General features: G+C 38.1%; 2 protein-coding genes across 2 annotated transcripts in view; one reads left to right on the top strand and one right to left on the bottom strand.

Annotated features, from left to right (window-relative positions):
* LOC106871737 (uncharacterized) overlaps positions 1-10468 on the top strand; it is a 16540-nt gene extending 6072 nt beyond the window's left edge. The window contains exons 2-3 of the mRNA XM_014918354.2: positions 6256-6522; positions 9046-10468. Of these exons, the coding sequence (XP_014773840.1) occupies positions 6256-6522; positions 9046-9350 (572 nt within the window). The 3' untranslated portion in view covers positions 9351-10468. The remainder of the gene's footprint in view (positions 1-6255; positions 6523-9045) is intronic.
* LOC106871738 (3-oxoacyl-[acyl-carrier-protein] reductase FabG) overlaps positions 1-16003 on the bottom strand; it is a 59606-nt gene that overhangs the window by 30047 nt on the left and 13556 nt on the right. The gene's annotated exons all lie outside the window — the stretch shown is intronic.

Genomic DNA, 16003 nt, shown 5'->3' with positions numbered 1-16003 from the left:
TTGAAATTATCGAAATAAGACAATTTTTAACATGAAATAAATTCGAATACAAAAATATTTTTCTGCTCTATAACACAAAATAGATAAGTATACGAAGTTTGAAAGTCTTTCCGTACCAAAAACACTACGTAAAACATTAATGAAAAATGTGGCCCCGTTTTAAAATAGATCCGGAGCATGCTTTTCAACCACATGATTCTTGATTCAGTCCCACTAAATGGCACCTTGGACAAGTGTCTTCTACTATAGCCTCGGGCCGACCAAAGCCTTGTGAGTGGATTAGATAGACGGAAACTGAAAGAAGCATGTCGTATATATATGTAAGTGTGTGTCATTGTGTATGTGTTTATGCCCCCGTAACGTAGCGGCTCGGCAGAAAAGCCGAAAGAGTAATAAGTACGGAGGTCGATTCGTTCGACTAATATTCTTCAAGGCAGTGCCCCAGCATGGCCGCAGTCTAATGACTGAAACAAATAAAAGATATAACAACATGGTTTACATGACATCAGAAAATCCCCTATCAATTGAAGCCCTTTCTGTTCAAATACATTGCTAATATCCATGAGAAACACTCGAACATCACTACTTTTCTTTTCTCCTAAATGAAAGATTTTGAGTATATGTCAGTAGTCATTGCGTACCAGTGACTGTGAGGCGTGGGGCAGGCTTGGGGGCATTAATTTAAACCCTACTTCCCATTAAAAAACGATAGTAATGTATAGAGTAAGAATATTTCATGTCAAGGTAACAGGCTTAACATTTTGTATTGATTAGAGCATGAGAGATGAGGGTTAGTGATGTATCTACAAGCAGGCATATTAACTCCTTCTTTCCATAAAAAGCAACAATAAAGTACAGAAGAAAATATTTATGTTAGGTAACCAAGTGATTAGGTTTAATGTGTTGTGTAGATTAGAGCCCAAAAGTTAGGCCATAGTGTAGTATCTATAGATAAAGGAATTCGGGGATTAGTAATGTTTAAATATGTTATACAGGACACTCATATTTGTCACATACATACAGACAATTTATCAATGTCACTTCAAGTAGGCAAATGCTGTCAACAGGTGGACAGAGGTTGATTGAAATTACTAATGTTTTGAAATAAATAAGTAAAAACGAAGATTTATTTAACACCCACCATGATGATGTTGTATAGAATATGTATTACAACGAGGGCCAAAGATCTATAGAATAATTAAATCAGCAGTTTCTAGCCTCGTTATTGTATGCGGTTGCTCTGCTTACGATATTCTAGGTTATGGAGACACTTTTATTTCAGCCATGCCTTAATTTCTAAACGTGAAAGAGTTAGAATTCTCTTCGTCACTCGACCTGAATGTCTGTACATATTGATCATATCTGATCTTAAAAGTGTATCTCGTAAGTCGTGTATAATTTCTATCGATGCCGTAGGCATTTGATAATGCTATTATGCAGAACCTGTATTACAACAGAAAAGAAATTCCTCGCAGAAAAACTTAAATGAGAAATGAAAAAGATACATTTCTGTCTAAAGCACGAGACCGTACATTTTAAGTCCAAAGATACAATAGTCGTTAGAAAGGTTTGACACCTTAATCAGCGAGTTATATGATACTAGCTGTTTTTCCCGGTTTCACTCGGGCAGTGTGGTGGATTTGGTTAAAGGCTATTTCCTATGTATATTTTGAATAATAAAAGGAACTAAAAATAAAAAAAACAAAAATTCCAAAAACAAAAAAAAAAGTAAGAACAACCCCAAAACTAAAAAATGCTAAGGATTTTGCGGGTCGATATTGTAAAACTAACTTCACGTGCGTAACCATAGCCCCATGTAGTCACGGAACCTTATTTGTGGTATAACCTCGCCTTAAAAGAAAAATATATGGTAGTGCGGTTGTTGTATTGGCGACACAAGAATGTTAATCGAAACTGTTCAAGATCAATCATAGGTTGGACGTTCATGTACACTGATTAGAATTGTGAATTTCAATTATTGAAAACGCGTTCCCGGATGAATACAATTGTGCAGAGTACGTTTGTCTCAATATGGAAAAGCTGTTTGAATGTCGATGTTTGAAGACATTTGTAACTGAAGTTAAAAAAAACAGTAATTAGAAAGAGCGTAAGCTATAGCTTTTTTTTTTTTTAATGCACAAAAAATTGAAATTATTTTTTTTCTGTGCCTCTGATTAAAATTTTCGAAAAACAAACCCAGCCACATTACTTGGAAAAAAATAATCTTTATTGTGCTGGTTTTTCGTAAAATTTCGCGCATGGGAAAGGCAACAAAATCGCCCCTCCCCACTTTGAATGGGATATTCCTATCTTAAAAAGTAATAATCAATTATCTCGGTAACCATAGGAGTTGGAGGGCAATAAAAATCTCCTGAACACGAGCGGACCATGCTGTCGCTCTGTGCTGAATTTCACGCGATTCCACTGCACCGTTCTCGAGTGAATCTGCCGACACTCAATCAATCAATCAATCAATCAAGCAAGCAATCAAGAACACTGCAATTTATAGTATAGATTTATACAAACCTGGCGACGTTGCTTCTAAAAGCTATATCTTCAGTCAAGAATGGCACAAAACAAATAAGATTCTCTGACTATACTTTCTCATATCATATTTTCATGCCCATAGCTAATATCCACTGTTAATATTTATTTCACTTAAACAAAATATAATAGCTTAGGAATTGACAAGTAATTCCAAAGTATAAAAAAAAACTTGGTGGGGCTCAGTTACTTCAAGGTTTTTTTTTAAGTTGTTCGAGGTTAGCCATTTTGGATCTAAAGATGGATTCGATAGCTAGGTCAGTAATTGAGTCTCCAAGGGAGCACCACACTGATGAAGGAGGAATCGCGATTGAGGGGGAGGGAGTCAACAAATAGTGTGATAGACTGCTCATGCGAAGCTGGGTGGTTGAGGAGCCAGAGCTTGCATTTGGAGCTGTTAACGCTAAGACCTCTACGACTAAGTTCCTCGATCATCGTCCTCGCTGTTGTAAGCACCTTGTCAGGAAGGCCTCCCAAACAAACATCATCGAGGTACCAGACATTTAGATCTAGGTCGGTTCCCATCTTGGTAATATCATCAATACCTAATGCGAATAGGGCAGGACCAAATGTATTACCCTGTTGGACTCCAGAGGCAGATGAGATGAGGTGATCACCAAACGAGAAGGAGGGCTCCCAATAGGCTTGCCAAGCAAAATGATAAAATGGTGGGGAATTCTCCCTTACTGCGCGGAGGGTGACATCTCGACTGATGGAGTTAGAAGCATTCTTAAGGTTAAGTTTGAGGATGACCTTTGGGGACTCAGAGAGCAAGCCCTGGTGGAATGAGTGGCAACCTCACAACCTAGCTTAGTACCCATTCCTAGCTGAATAGGGGAAAATTCTTCGGTTAGGCAGTTAGAAACTGAGGATAGGCACACTCTTGTCGTGAGCCGTCGCAGAGTACAACCAACTGCTTTGGGGGCAGAGGTCATCGTTGGGCTTGGTGAGACCAAATAGTTTAACCTCAAAGAACATGGGACGAATGTAAGCAAGGACACTCTCGGACGAGAACAAGTTTATGAACTGTGTTAGGTTCTCCAAAAGTTCGAGCCCAGCATCGCCAGCTGACAAGGAGATACCATCCTTGAGATGCTGAGATCGTAAGCCATCGATCCCAGCGCCAGAACCTGCTGGAAAAGAGGTAATTGCCCTCCTAACATTGTCAGGGGTAAAGATGGGTTGTAGAAAACTTGGTAGGTAGGGCCAGTGTAGATGATCACCTGGAGTGGACGGAGGATGTTTCTCCTTCAGTTGGTTAAGGGAGTCTGTGGTACACACGACGAGGGAGGACAGCTAGGAAAGAAGGCGAACAGCCACATTTAATGTCAGATGCGTTGAATTTGGCGTCAACAGCCTTCTTTAAGTTAGGTTGTTGACCATTGTTCGGGGTTGAGCTGATGACCCACCTGAGATGAACAGTGGTTGAGGTAGATTCGAACAACTCGAACTGCTGTTTCAAGGAAGAAGTGAGGGATCCACTATACCCATTCGTTACGTAGAAGGAGAACATATTTTTCCAAAGGTCTTATAATAGAACCTCAACAAGTGATATACACTCAATCTGAGATACAGAAACACTTTGTTTTCAATATGGATCCGATATGGATAGTGACTAAATATTTGAGCCTCTAATCTGAAGCTAAGTATCAAAACAGAATCTCCCCTTGTCACCCCTTCATTAATTACAAACAACAGCTCACTGCGATAACGATATTATAAACAAACTTTTCAACCTCTAACTACTAAGACAATCACTTAAATCATCTGAGCTCTGAATTTAGAGGATTTTATGAATTAAGCCATGTTTGTTTTTTTGCAATAATATCCCTAATCAGCTTTGCAGTTGTAAATTTATTTAGCTTGACACTTCGGACACGGGGCACGGATTTTCACTGATAACTTTTCTACTTGTTGAAGCAATCGATATGTCAACGTATGCACTTGTGATAATATTTACAATGTTGTGGGAGATTGGGCGAGGTGTGGATTTTTTCCTAGCTTTTAAATAAACTGTTTATTCGATCTTTCTAACACATGATTATTTAGAATAAAACATTCGATCTTTCTAGCACATATACACCCAACAATTACTTTTGAGTGGGTTCAAGCTGAGATTTTTTCTTGTAAAGAGAATGTTAGTCAGTGGAATAAATCCAAACACATCATATATTTATTAACTTACAGAGACAAATTTAGTTGAGCTGAGATTTTGAACCTAAAAGTAGGAGTTGAGTCAAATGCCATAAAAGACCAGGTCGGTGGAGTCCTTAGACTTAAAAAGGATGTGTGTTCTTTCAGTTTTACAAAGTCTGTACTTACTTGACCCATTCATGTGTGGCGTAGATCTCTCACCGATGTTCCACTCGATGCTGTATGGTGGGTACGTTTGGCTTTCAGATCACCGATGTAGCTAGTAGCTTAGTGCTTTTCTTCTTGCCTACGTGTCAGAAAGAAGACTGATGGTCGGCGTATCTTTTTCGTTTCCGCATTGTCTGATACATTTTTCCTTTCAGTTTCGTTATTTGGCAGAAAAGAGTTGACCTCGGTTTCGTATACAATTGAACTAACCATGTATGCCTGAATAGTTTTTTTTTCAGGAGGAGAAATGAAGAATTGCAATATGTCTATAACACAGAACTTGTCTACATGACAGATTAGTTGAATAAGACCAGTATATAAGTTCCATTCAAAATGTATCATATTACCAATATCGAAGCCTCATATTTAACGATTTCAAATCCTACGGCGGTCGATTGTGTTTTCATTCAATAGTATCTGTTGAGAAAATACAAACTAATAAGGATCTTCCCTATTTCCTCATCCCTAAATTTCGTAGTCTTCATTTTAGCGAAGGAAGTCGCTAATGAAGATATCACTACTTTAACGACTGCACCGAGTCATTAATTCAATGGCTGTATTATTCCTGTGCTGCAGTAAGGGACAATAAACACTTGTATCAGTGGGTGAACAACTTCGTATCATGTTTTATTCAGATGCGTAATAAACGAATTCGTACTGTGAGTACATAAAGTTCAGTCAGGTTATCTGGGATTGAAGTTAAAGATTCTGAACATCTTGCCATATTCTACGATGACAGTGAGAAAATAGGAAGAATTCAAACTACAAAAATTACTTCCAGACAGGCACTAGGTGAAGAATACCATAGCGAGTTGCTGATGAGAGAGAATATCGAATCCTTATACCTGGCTCTCTCTCTCTCTCTCTCTCTCTGATGTTGACCTCGCCGCGTCTTAGAGAAGAAGCGATTCAATTGGAATTCGCTCTTAAGTAGACGATATTGCTTCTATTACCCCTCTGTGTGTTGTTTAGCAGTTATGCCTTGTATACTTGCAAAGGAAGGGGGATAAACACTGTTGCTTGGAAGGTTCTAGAACATTCGACAGGGGAGATAACTGTAGTTGAATCCCAGCTAATATTTTGCGAGCGAAACGAACTTGTTTCAAATAGCATTGCCTACAACATCATCACCTTCTTCTTCTTCTTCTTCTTCTTCTTCTTCTTCTTCTTCTTCTTCTTCTTCTTCTTCTTCCCTTCTCCTTATTTCTTCTCCTTCTTCTTCCTTTTCTCCCCTTCTCCTTATAACCCTCCTTCTCCACATTTCTCTTTATATTCACCAAAGTCTTCTTCAAACTTCCCTTTCCCCCCTCACCGTTACCTTTCTTCTCACTTTCTCTCTTCTCTTCCTAGAACAAGCGATGACTAAAGAGGAACGCACGTCGCTTATCAAATCAGTGGATTGGAGTGCTTTCAGTGAAGCAGCATTAGAAAAATCTTTGGACAAAAGCATCATTCCCTCAAAGTACATTGCTAGAGCTGCAGTTAACCTATGTAAAAGACTTCGGCAGACTATTGAACACCTTGAAAAAAGCAGAAAGGCTGAAAACGACAGAGTTCCGGTAACCAGCGGAAGTGGTTCGTTTATTGCCGGGGATTATTTAAGGGTCCAGTCATCGGGTAAGTAAAATGTGTATGTATGAAGGTTAAAGTGTGTAAGGCATACGAGAACGAGAGAGAGAGAGCGAGAGACAGACAGACAGAAAACGACAGACAGACACACAGACGCAGTCACAGACACACACACACACACTGAAGAAGAGAGAGAAAGAGGATGGGGGAGAGACAGAAAGGGAAAGAGAAATGTCAAGAAAGGAAGAAAAGAGTTAGTAGGAACAGAGAAAAAATTCCTCCCAAATTAAGTTGATACATGAGGAAATACTGCAACTGTTGTAACAGAAATGATCGGTGAGCATCACAGACGACACGAGGAATCTAAAAACTATTCTCTTGACATTTACAATCTATAGATATTCTCTCCCCCTCCCATCAAGCATTTTAGTAAGTATTTATGCAAACTTCATTTTCTTCTGGGAATGTTACTTTTGACTCTAGTCATGTCGAAGGGATCCATATTTATTTTTTAGTAGCTTGGCACTATGAACCGAAAAATAAAGGAGCTTCTTGGTAGTCTTTTGGTCAGGTCGAAATAATAGCCAGATTTCTTCCAAATCTTTTAAGTGGGTGAAATTGTTTTGCTAATTTTTAAAAATTTGAAATTTGGATAAACACTTCAAGAGCGCACCCCCACCCGATTATTCGGCCTCATGGAACAATATAAGTGGTCGTCCCCACTTTTTTTCTCAATGTAGCCTGTCGCAAAGAGTTAGTTCCATGTGGCCTGGAACCGGCTTGGAATTCAAATCACTAGGAGGAGAGAATGTAAACTGTTTAGAAGAGGCTGTTAGAAAAAGCTTCGCAATCGATGTGCTTGTTACTGGATTATCACTCGATCATTTCATTAACATAAAACATAAAAGCTGCGTTATTGGAGTAAAGATACATGCTCTTAAACACATGAAGGCGAAAACCGTTGGATAAATCCGGCAGACTCTCTGCCCATATGAGAAGAAATTCAGTCTTCCACAGACAACAATGGATGTCAGACAGGTGAGTGTAGTTTATTTAGTGACACTTCTCGACTGTTTTAGGGAAGCGGTTGAGTGAAGAAGGTGAACTTAGTGCCTACCTTGATGGTTGTCACGAGTTGGAGCATTGAGAAAAGACGATATCAGCAACTAGAATTCGTGAGGTGTGTTACCTATTATCTTAGCAGATGTCCATTGCAACTGGCCGCAAACGAGGTGAATTCCCAAATATGTAGAGCGGTGAGTGGTAGAGCTACCAAGGAAAGACGTCAACAAGAGAGACGCCATTGAAGATTTTTAATCCATTACTCGGCTGAATGCAAAGTTAGATATTTTATCCGTCATCTACACCACTCATAACTGTGATTCCTGCGGATCCATTCCATTTCTAACTCAAGCTACACATTAGTAGAGAAGGTTGGTGATAGATCTGTCTTGTGTAGGGTTGTAATAAATTAAGGTCATTCTAAAGCTTTCGACTGGGTCACCATTACACTTGTAGGTCCAGGATAAACTCTATAGACACGTCCGAAGTGATGATGAAATCTTTCTACATGCACTCGTTATGTGTCTGAACATTGCTGAGTTGTGGAATTATGTCGGACAACTGTTGTCACGTGTCATCCATCATCAAGATCGCTTTACCATCTTTTGTGATGAGTACAAGGAAGGAAATGTTGTTTCCTCTCTAATATCTATAGTGAAAATGCTTGTGTGAAGGACAACATCGAGAGGTCTGACGACAAGAGCCTTCGTCTCCGGTCAAGTTCTCATCAACGTTTTCGAGTACCACAAAGAGAATGTGAAGTTGGTGTAAAGGGTCGTCCTTACCTACTAAAATGTTGAGAGGGTAGCAAGTGTAACCTAGGTGATTGGGGCTTCTGCTCTCAGTAGGCCGGAGTCTACGACTGAGAAAGAGAGAGAATTTGCTCTTGGAAGTCAGAGTAATCCTGAATCCGTAAAATTTCATGGTTGGTCATAGATATATGCTTCTCTAGTGGAGTTTTTCCTTTTCATGTGCATGCTTATATTATTTTCACATGCCTGTTTTTTTTTTCTTTTTTTCAAACTGGTTGTAACCCCATCACAGAAATTTGTTCTCAATCCTTGTAATCTCTCGCTCATCGATCTCGTGGCGAAACTACTACTACTACTACTACTACTACTACTACTACTACTACTACTACTACTACTACGACGACGACGACGGCGGCTGCTGCTGCTGCCGCCTATACTACTACTACTAATTCGTGTTTGCATCTACTGTTATTGCACTTACCACTCCTTACATTAAATTTTTTAGCATGGAAACCAATAATCATTAATCGTTTCAACACTTGGAAGATGAAAAATCAAAATGTAGGTCGAATAATCAATCCTGCAGTAATTTTACAGTCTAGTTTTCACCACCTGTACGTCGTCATATTGTCGATTGCAGATCAAAATTATTCTTAGAAATAACGTCGAACATAGAAATAGTCATGCGTTTTAAATCTTAAATTTAATGAAACAAACTATAAACCCTAATCAATATTTATATTAAATAATTTTCCAGATCGAACACGTGAAGAAGAACTTCAAGCTGAAGCAAATGATTCAGAAGAAGAACTTTCGAATGTCAATCACATGAATACAAATCTAATTTTGAGTACTGATCCCTTGGAAACAACTGGATCTCATGTTTTGCCCAGCAACTACACGTTTCGCGCTCTTAATTTCGACGAGTCCAGCTTAGATGAGGATTTCAGTGTCAAATATGATGATCTGAATATCAGGGACCTTGACCACAGACTGAAGATGCAAGCTCCAACCTCAAACTATAATTTCAAACCATACAACTATTATGTTAAACCGTACTGATTAATAATGTCCTCCGTTTCAAAATGTTCGACACATATTTGATTTTTAAAACGACACACACTATGATTAAAAAGAAAATATTATTTCTGTATCACCAACGTCAAAATTAAATTCGTAGATATTTGCAGCAATTTCTTACAGTAAATAATAAAAGAAAACATATTGAAATAACGTGTGTAGTATTCTCTCAATCTAAGAAATTCATTACGATGATTTGTATGCTTATTCTTAATGCATTCTTCAAATTCCGCCGAGGACGACTTTGCCTTTCATCCTTTCGGGGTCGATTGACTAAGTACCAGTTACGCACTGGGGTCGATGTAATCGACTATCCCCCTCTCCCACAATTTCAGGCCTTGTGTCTACAGTAGAAAAGATTCTTAATACGTTCTAGTAGACTGAAACACAATTACGCTAGTTGCTGCTGTGTACGTCAAAGGAGAACAACTTTTCACATTGACAACGACAGTGCGTTCATAAAACACGTGGCTCATTGATACAAGGGATTCTGGGACACCTAGAACTGATAGGATAGAGCGCAAAGTATCTTGTTTTCCACATATACCAGACCGCATCATCACGAAGGATTTCTCCGGACGAACGCTCCTTTTCACATAGCAGCAAGAACTAGCCATTCTACTCAGAACCAGAAAACAGTTTAGTCCTCAACAACTACGAACACTCAGTTAATATGCAGTTTAGGGATTTTAAAAAATGGAGGTAAATTGACTGGAAGCGCAACGGTTGCATCCCATAATTTCATTAAGAGGACATAAAGAGAACTTGTGAAATCCCTTACTTATATTATCAGAAGTCGTTCATTATGCGGCGTCCACAGGTAACTACAGGTGTAGCGCTTTCACGTGATAGCTTAAGTATTTCTGAAATTACAGCCGAGGTGCACTAACGTACTATATCAACAACGAACACTACTATAAAGGCAATTCAGAGGCATGTATGTCAACGCATAATGGCCAATAAAGTTACATCTGAGCAATGCAATAATCCTGCATGACTGCTGAGCTGTAAAGAAAGAATCGACGGGAAGAAGTGGCGTTGTTCTTATCGATTCACGTTATATACATTGATAATGTTACATAAATCATTTATATTAAAAGTATCGGATTTCACTGTCGTCATTTCCGGTTAATTTACGTTCATTTTTAGTTTAAACTCCTAAACTTGACGAACGCAATTGAAACAGCTTCAAATTTAAATCGCAATAGCACGTATACGAAAAGATTTTCTCTCAGATAAAATCCATAGCATTATGCCTTTCAATTTGCGTACATATATTTAGTGTAAATATATATACATATTAAGATGGTGTTTTAAATTTAATGCTGTTTCAGATGTATCCACTAATTTGTTTTTAAAGCTTGGTAAGCTTTCTACTATACCAGTGAATGTATTATTCACTGTTTCCTACATATCAAAGAACGAATTTCGTATTAGCAAGTGACAAACAGGTGCACGGGATTGATGAGACCCAATTAGGGCGAAACGCGTCAGTCGTCCTCATGTGTCACAGTTGCAACGTTGTTCGCTTCACTCCGATATCTATATTGTTTTTTTTTTTGTTTTTTTCAATTCAATATGTTTATAAAAGGATTCTTTCCTTTGACAAAAACCACGGTATCCTGCCTTTGAACGGTGTGTATAATACATTTAGTATGATACGCAGGTTGTGATTTTGGTTTAATGTTATTTCAAATGCGTTCACCGAATATATATATATACGTACATGCATACATACATGCTCGGTGCGCGCACACGCACCCAGACACACACACACAACGTATGTGTGTGGTGTGCTGGCCTCTCGAGATCGACAGATGCCTACTACTGTTCTGAATTTAAATCGCATGACAAATAACCATTATTTTGAATAACAGATGTATTCCTGCATATTCAAAAGAAAAAACTGCGAGAAGGACTCGTATTATACTCCGAGTTCTATTTGGTTGGACTCCGTAGTTGGGTAGGTCTCAGAGTACCAATAGCAAGCAAGCCAAAACGGGAGTTTGTTCGTAAAATAATTTTTTAACTATATATTTACTAATAATCTCTAGTAACTAGATATTTTACGAAGTAACTCTCCTGCTTTGTTTCGCTATCTATATATCAATCAGTAGAAACGAATGTGCGCGCGTGCGTGTGTGTTAGTTAGGGTAGGTAGACATACGAGTGAATTTTTTTCCTGACTTATGGACTCTTAGACGACTTACATACACACACGCACATATGTATATATGTATAGAAAGAGAAAGAAAGAGAGAGAGAGCGTTAGATAGATAGATAGATAGATAGATAGATAGATAGATAGATAGATAGATAGATAGATAGATAGATAGATAGATATTAGATTTATGGAACAACACCAGGCTTGAAATATTGAAAGTCTATTGGGAAAAATACACCTAGTTGCCGTATTAAATGGACAAATAGATATTTAGTCTTTGCAGAGAACATGTTTTCAGTACTTAACTCCAAAAAGAATTTATAATTTAGACTTATAGGTTAAAGCCACTGTTACCAAAGAAATTACTCCCAAATACTTTATGAGTTATCCCCCCTCCATAATTATAAAATCCAAGCAAATGTATTCTTATTTATCGACTATTTTCTACTTGTGAGATTACAGGTTTTAGTCAGATAGTATGTTGCTATGTAACACTCCGGCCTAGCTTCCTAAAGCAGTGGGTTACTTTTCTGACGAACTCAAAGGCGGGTGCTAATGAAAGGAGGCTTTACACAGTACGCGCGCACATGTGGGTTGCACAAAAAAAAAAGAAAGATAATGCAGAAGTGTACATAACTTTTTCTAAAATTAACATTGGTTGTTCAAATTGCACATGATGGGAGAGTAACTCTTTCTCTATGGTAACTCGCATTTTTAGTCTTCTATATTGCAGAAAAATAATGGGTTCCAAGCAGAAGTAACTTGCTGTCATCGAATTGTTAACGAAAGAGGGTTGCAGGCTGTCCGAAAGTCACAAACAACTACAAGTTGTTAACGGAAATAAATCCATTGTCAAGAACAAGATGCAGAGATGCATGAAGAAATCCAAAGAAAGGTGCGGGGGACAACCTTGTATACAAACCACGCAGTGAGAAACCATCAACTGCGACCACAAACAAAACCCGCCAGCGTTTGGACGAAATGATTTGCGCGAACAGATGAGTCATAGTTTGTGAAATCGCGGTGCAATTGGAATGTTATCACTGTATATAACCGGAAATGGTGGAAGACTTTAGATATCGGAAAGTGTATGCAAAGAGGGCTCCTCAGCAGTTGACACTCGACTTGAAGAAAAAAAGGATGGCAGGCTGGTCTGATCTGCTGGAAGCGCTTGAAGTTGTAGTGACGTCATTTGGCGCCAAGATACAGTCGCCATTACTGCGTTTTCATCTACGCATGCGCAGGGAATAGTTCCGGAAGGAACACTGGAAGAGTCTCATGCGCATGCGTGGAATTCAACATCTAAACGTTCCCGCTCAATTCATTCTCTTTCTCGGTCGGCCGGCCATGAGCATGGACGGGTCAAGCTGTCTCTCCAGCATCTCAACTCTGGGGACAGCTCATTCCAACATTCCAACATTCCAACGTCTCAGCAACCATGCTCTCTCACAGAAGTCGTCTCAGCAACCAAGATTAAGGCTGCCTATTTCCTCCATAAATAAATATTGCTGTGTTGATAGTTCAGAGTTCTGCGTTCCGTTATTATTTAGAATTTAATATAGGAAAGCAGGTGTACACCTAATGGTGTATAACCACTTTCCTATAAAGTCATTAACACGTTTTTATTTTTGTCGATCTGGTGTCGGAATGAAACGTAGCCTTAACTTTATGATACAGAAACAAAGGCTTAGCAGACTCACTCTACTGTATGGCACACATCTTCTGCAAGGCCTAGGAAGTCTAAAAACCATGTTTCTGGAACGTTACTGTACCGTGAACTGCAAGCAGTACATTGAAACACTAAAAAAGCTTAGAGAAGCCATTAAGAAGAGACTAATCGAGAATCTGAAAATTATTCACATTCCTTATGACTATGTACGACTACACACACCTTTAGCGATAAATCAAGCAATTGGCAAACTGGTCCCACATCCACCGTACAGTCAGAATCTGGTGTTTTCGACTTTCACCTATTCGATCCAATGAAGGACGGTCTTCAAGGACAATGGTTTGTCGATGCAGACAAGTTGAAAGTGGCTGTGATGAAGTGGCTACAAGAGTGCACACCTGAAATTTTTCAAAGACGATTCTAGAGAAGTGTCCAACGATGCCGAAAATGCGTCACTTGTGATTGAGACTAGGCTGAGTAGTACCGTTGTATAGAGGAAGATTTGCTCTACAAATATGTGCAACTTGAACGACCTATGTCAGTTAATAAAAAAAATGTTATGCCCATTTTTACCTCCGCCTTAGCGAAGGCGGAGGTATTATTTTCCGTCGTGTTTGTTTATTTGTCTGTGGACAAGATACCTCAAGAACCGCTGCATGGATTTGGATGAAACTTTCAGAGATGTTTGGCCTCGTTACAAGCACGAACTGATTAGATTTTGGGATCGATCCGGTACCGGACAAGGATTCTGGATTATTTGTTATATTTACTTTACATGATTACGATCTTATATTGACTTTCAAGTCTTTCTCAGTTATCTCCCTAGAGGCTGTGTCCAAAGTTTCATTTTCGTTTCTCTATTTTTAATTTTACTCGCATCTCTATCTTAGTAGAAACTGATGGATAAAGAAATGAAACTACATAAACAAATGGCAGCAAAACCATTCAGAAATTATATAACACTAACATATATTTATTATATATTAAACATACATATTAACACTTTACAGTATACATACATATATGCATACATCTATACATCGACCTAAAACAACAGGAATACTAAAGAAAAACCGAAGTTTAAGAGTGTATGTATGTACGTGTGTGTATGTATGCGCCTATGTCTAAAGTGTTCTGGTGCTATATTACCCATGCGCTTAAAAGAAAGGGCTCAAACTTTTCTCCTACTATACTCACACAAGCACTCGTCTCGTAGAACTAGAGGAAGATGTTAGCTGAGATGGACATCCCATAACAAATCCTTTTGCAGTGTAAAATACGATACGTTGGAGAAGTCACAAAAAGTTCATGAAGTTGCTCCTGGTACTTTTCCTGGAGCTGCCGAATTATAAAGATCATGATGACCGCGCTCCTCTTCTTTGTAAATCTACACTGTGATACATATGTGCGCGTGCATGTGTGAGTGTGTGTGCATGTACAAAGAAAGAGAGAGAGAGAGTGAGAGCTACACACATTCATACATACACGTTCAAAGCACTGCTGCCGATAAGGTAAAGCGCACATGCGCGGTAAATTTTGAAAAAATAACATATAAACATAAGCCATCTTTCCTATGACTCGTGTTTATATGTAATCTGGTTATTCCGCTGAAGATAGTTTGACCTTGTAAGGTATATTTTTATCTTGCTAAAATAACTTGAAACCATGGTACGGAATATAGATTGGTAAATGTTTTTATTTTTCATTCCCTTTCGAAATTATTCCTATTTTTGTGGTATAGAGTTTTTTGCTGCTCTTTCTAGCGGGTCAGATGTCCTATTATAGGCATCTCTGTATTTTAAATGAATGATATATATATATATATATATGTGTGTGTGTGTGTGTATGTTTGTGTGTGCGTGCGTGTGTGTACAGTTTAAAAGCATATTTTGTGTTGTTATCTTAGACAAAGTAAAATAGAAACAACGAATGATAGAAATTCACAGAAAAAAGAAACAGTCACAATTTTGGTTATGAGAAATAATATTAGGAAAAAATATTCTCTCATTTATATATCATAGATAATAAAGTCATTACATAAATGGTATTTTAAACCGTTAATTTACTGACAATACATCACCTAAACAGTATGATAGCATGATTTTTAACATGGCATATCATGCAAGCGTAAACTATCACGTTTCATTCAATTTGTTTAAAAGAAATAATTGGGAAAAAAAAAAGTAGTATTAAGTTATTTATTGAAATTTTTTGCGACATCTTTCATTTGACATTTTTCCTGGATTCGTGCTTGTGTGTGCATGTACGTTTGTGTGTGTGTGTGTGTGCGTGCGTGCGCGTGCGTGTGTCTATCTATCTATCTATCTATCTATCTATCTATCTATCTATCTATCTATTCTTTTGCCTGTTTCAACCCTAAGCCTGTGACCATGTTGGATATAAATACGTATATACGTTTTTCACTGTCTTCTATCTTTTCGCTTTTCAAAAGAATGTTTCTCCCAGCGTTCACTATTTTCCTCTCGTTCTGGTCTAACTACTCTCCATGTTTGTTTCGTTCGGTTTCCTTGTATGTCTCCACTTGTTATTTTTTGTTGTTCCCATCTTTGATCCTCCATAAATCATGAATTTTAGTTTAGAACTTATGAGAGCAACTCATATTGTTGTTGAATGCTAGAAATGAGGACGACAACTGATGAAGGGTCCTTTCTCTGTGTTAACTTTTCTGTTTTCCTTTTTTTCTCGTTCTTTACGTATTTCATGCTATTTGCACCGTTGGTGACGTCCTGTACCCATATATGCATATATATATATATATATATATATATATATATATATATA

Source organism: Octopus bimaculoides, chromosome 2 (assembly GCF_001194135.2).
Source record: "Octopus bimaculoides isolate UCB-OBI-ISO-001 chromosome 2, ASM119413v2, whole genome shotgun sequence".
NCBI lineage: Eukaryota > Metazoa > Mollusca > Cephalopoda > Octopoda > Octopodidae > Octopus > Octopus bimaculoides.
The sequence above is the reverse complement of the archived record's forward strand: the minus strand, read 5'-3'. Positions and strand labels throughout refer to the sequence as shown.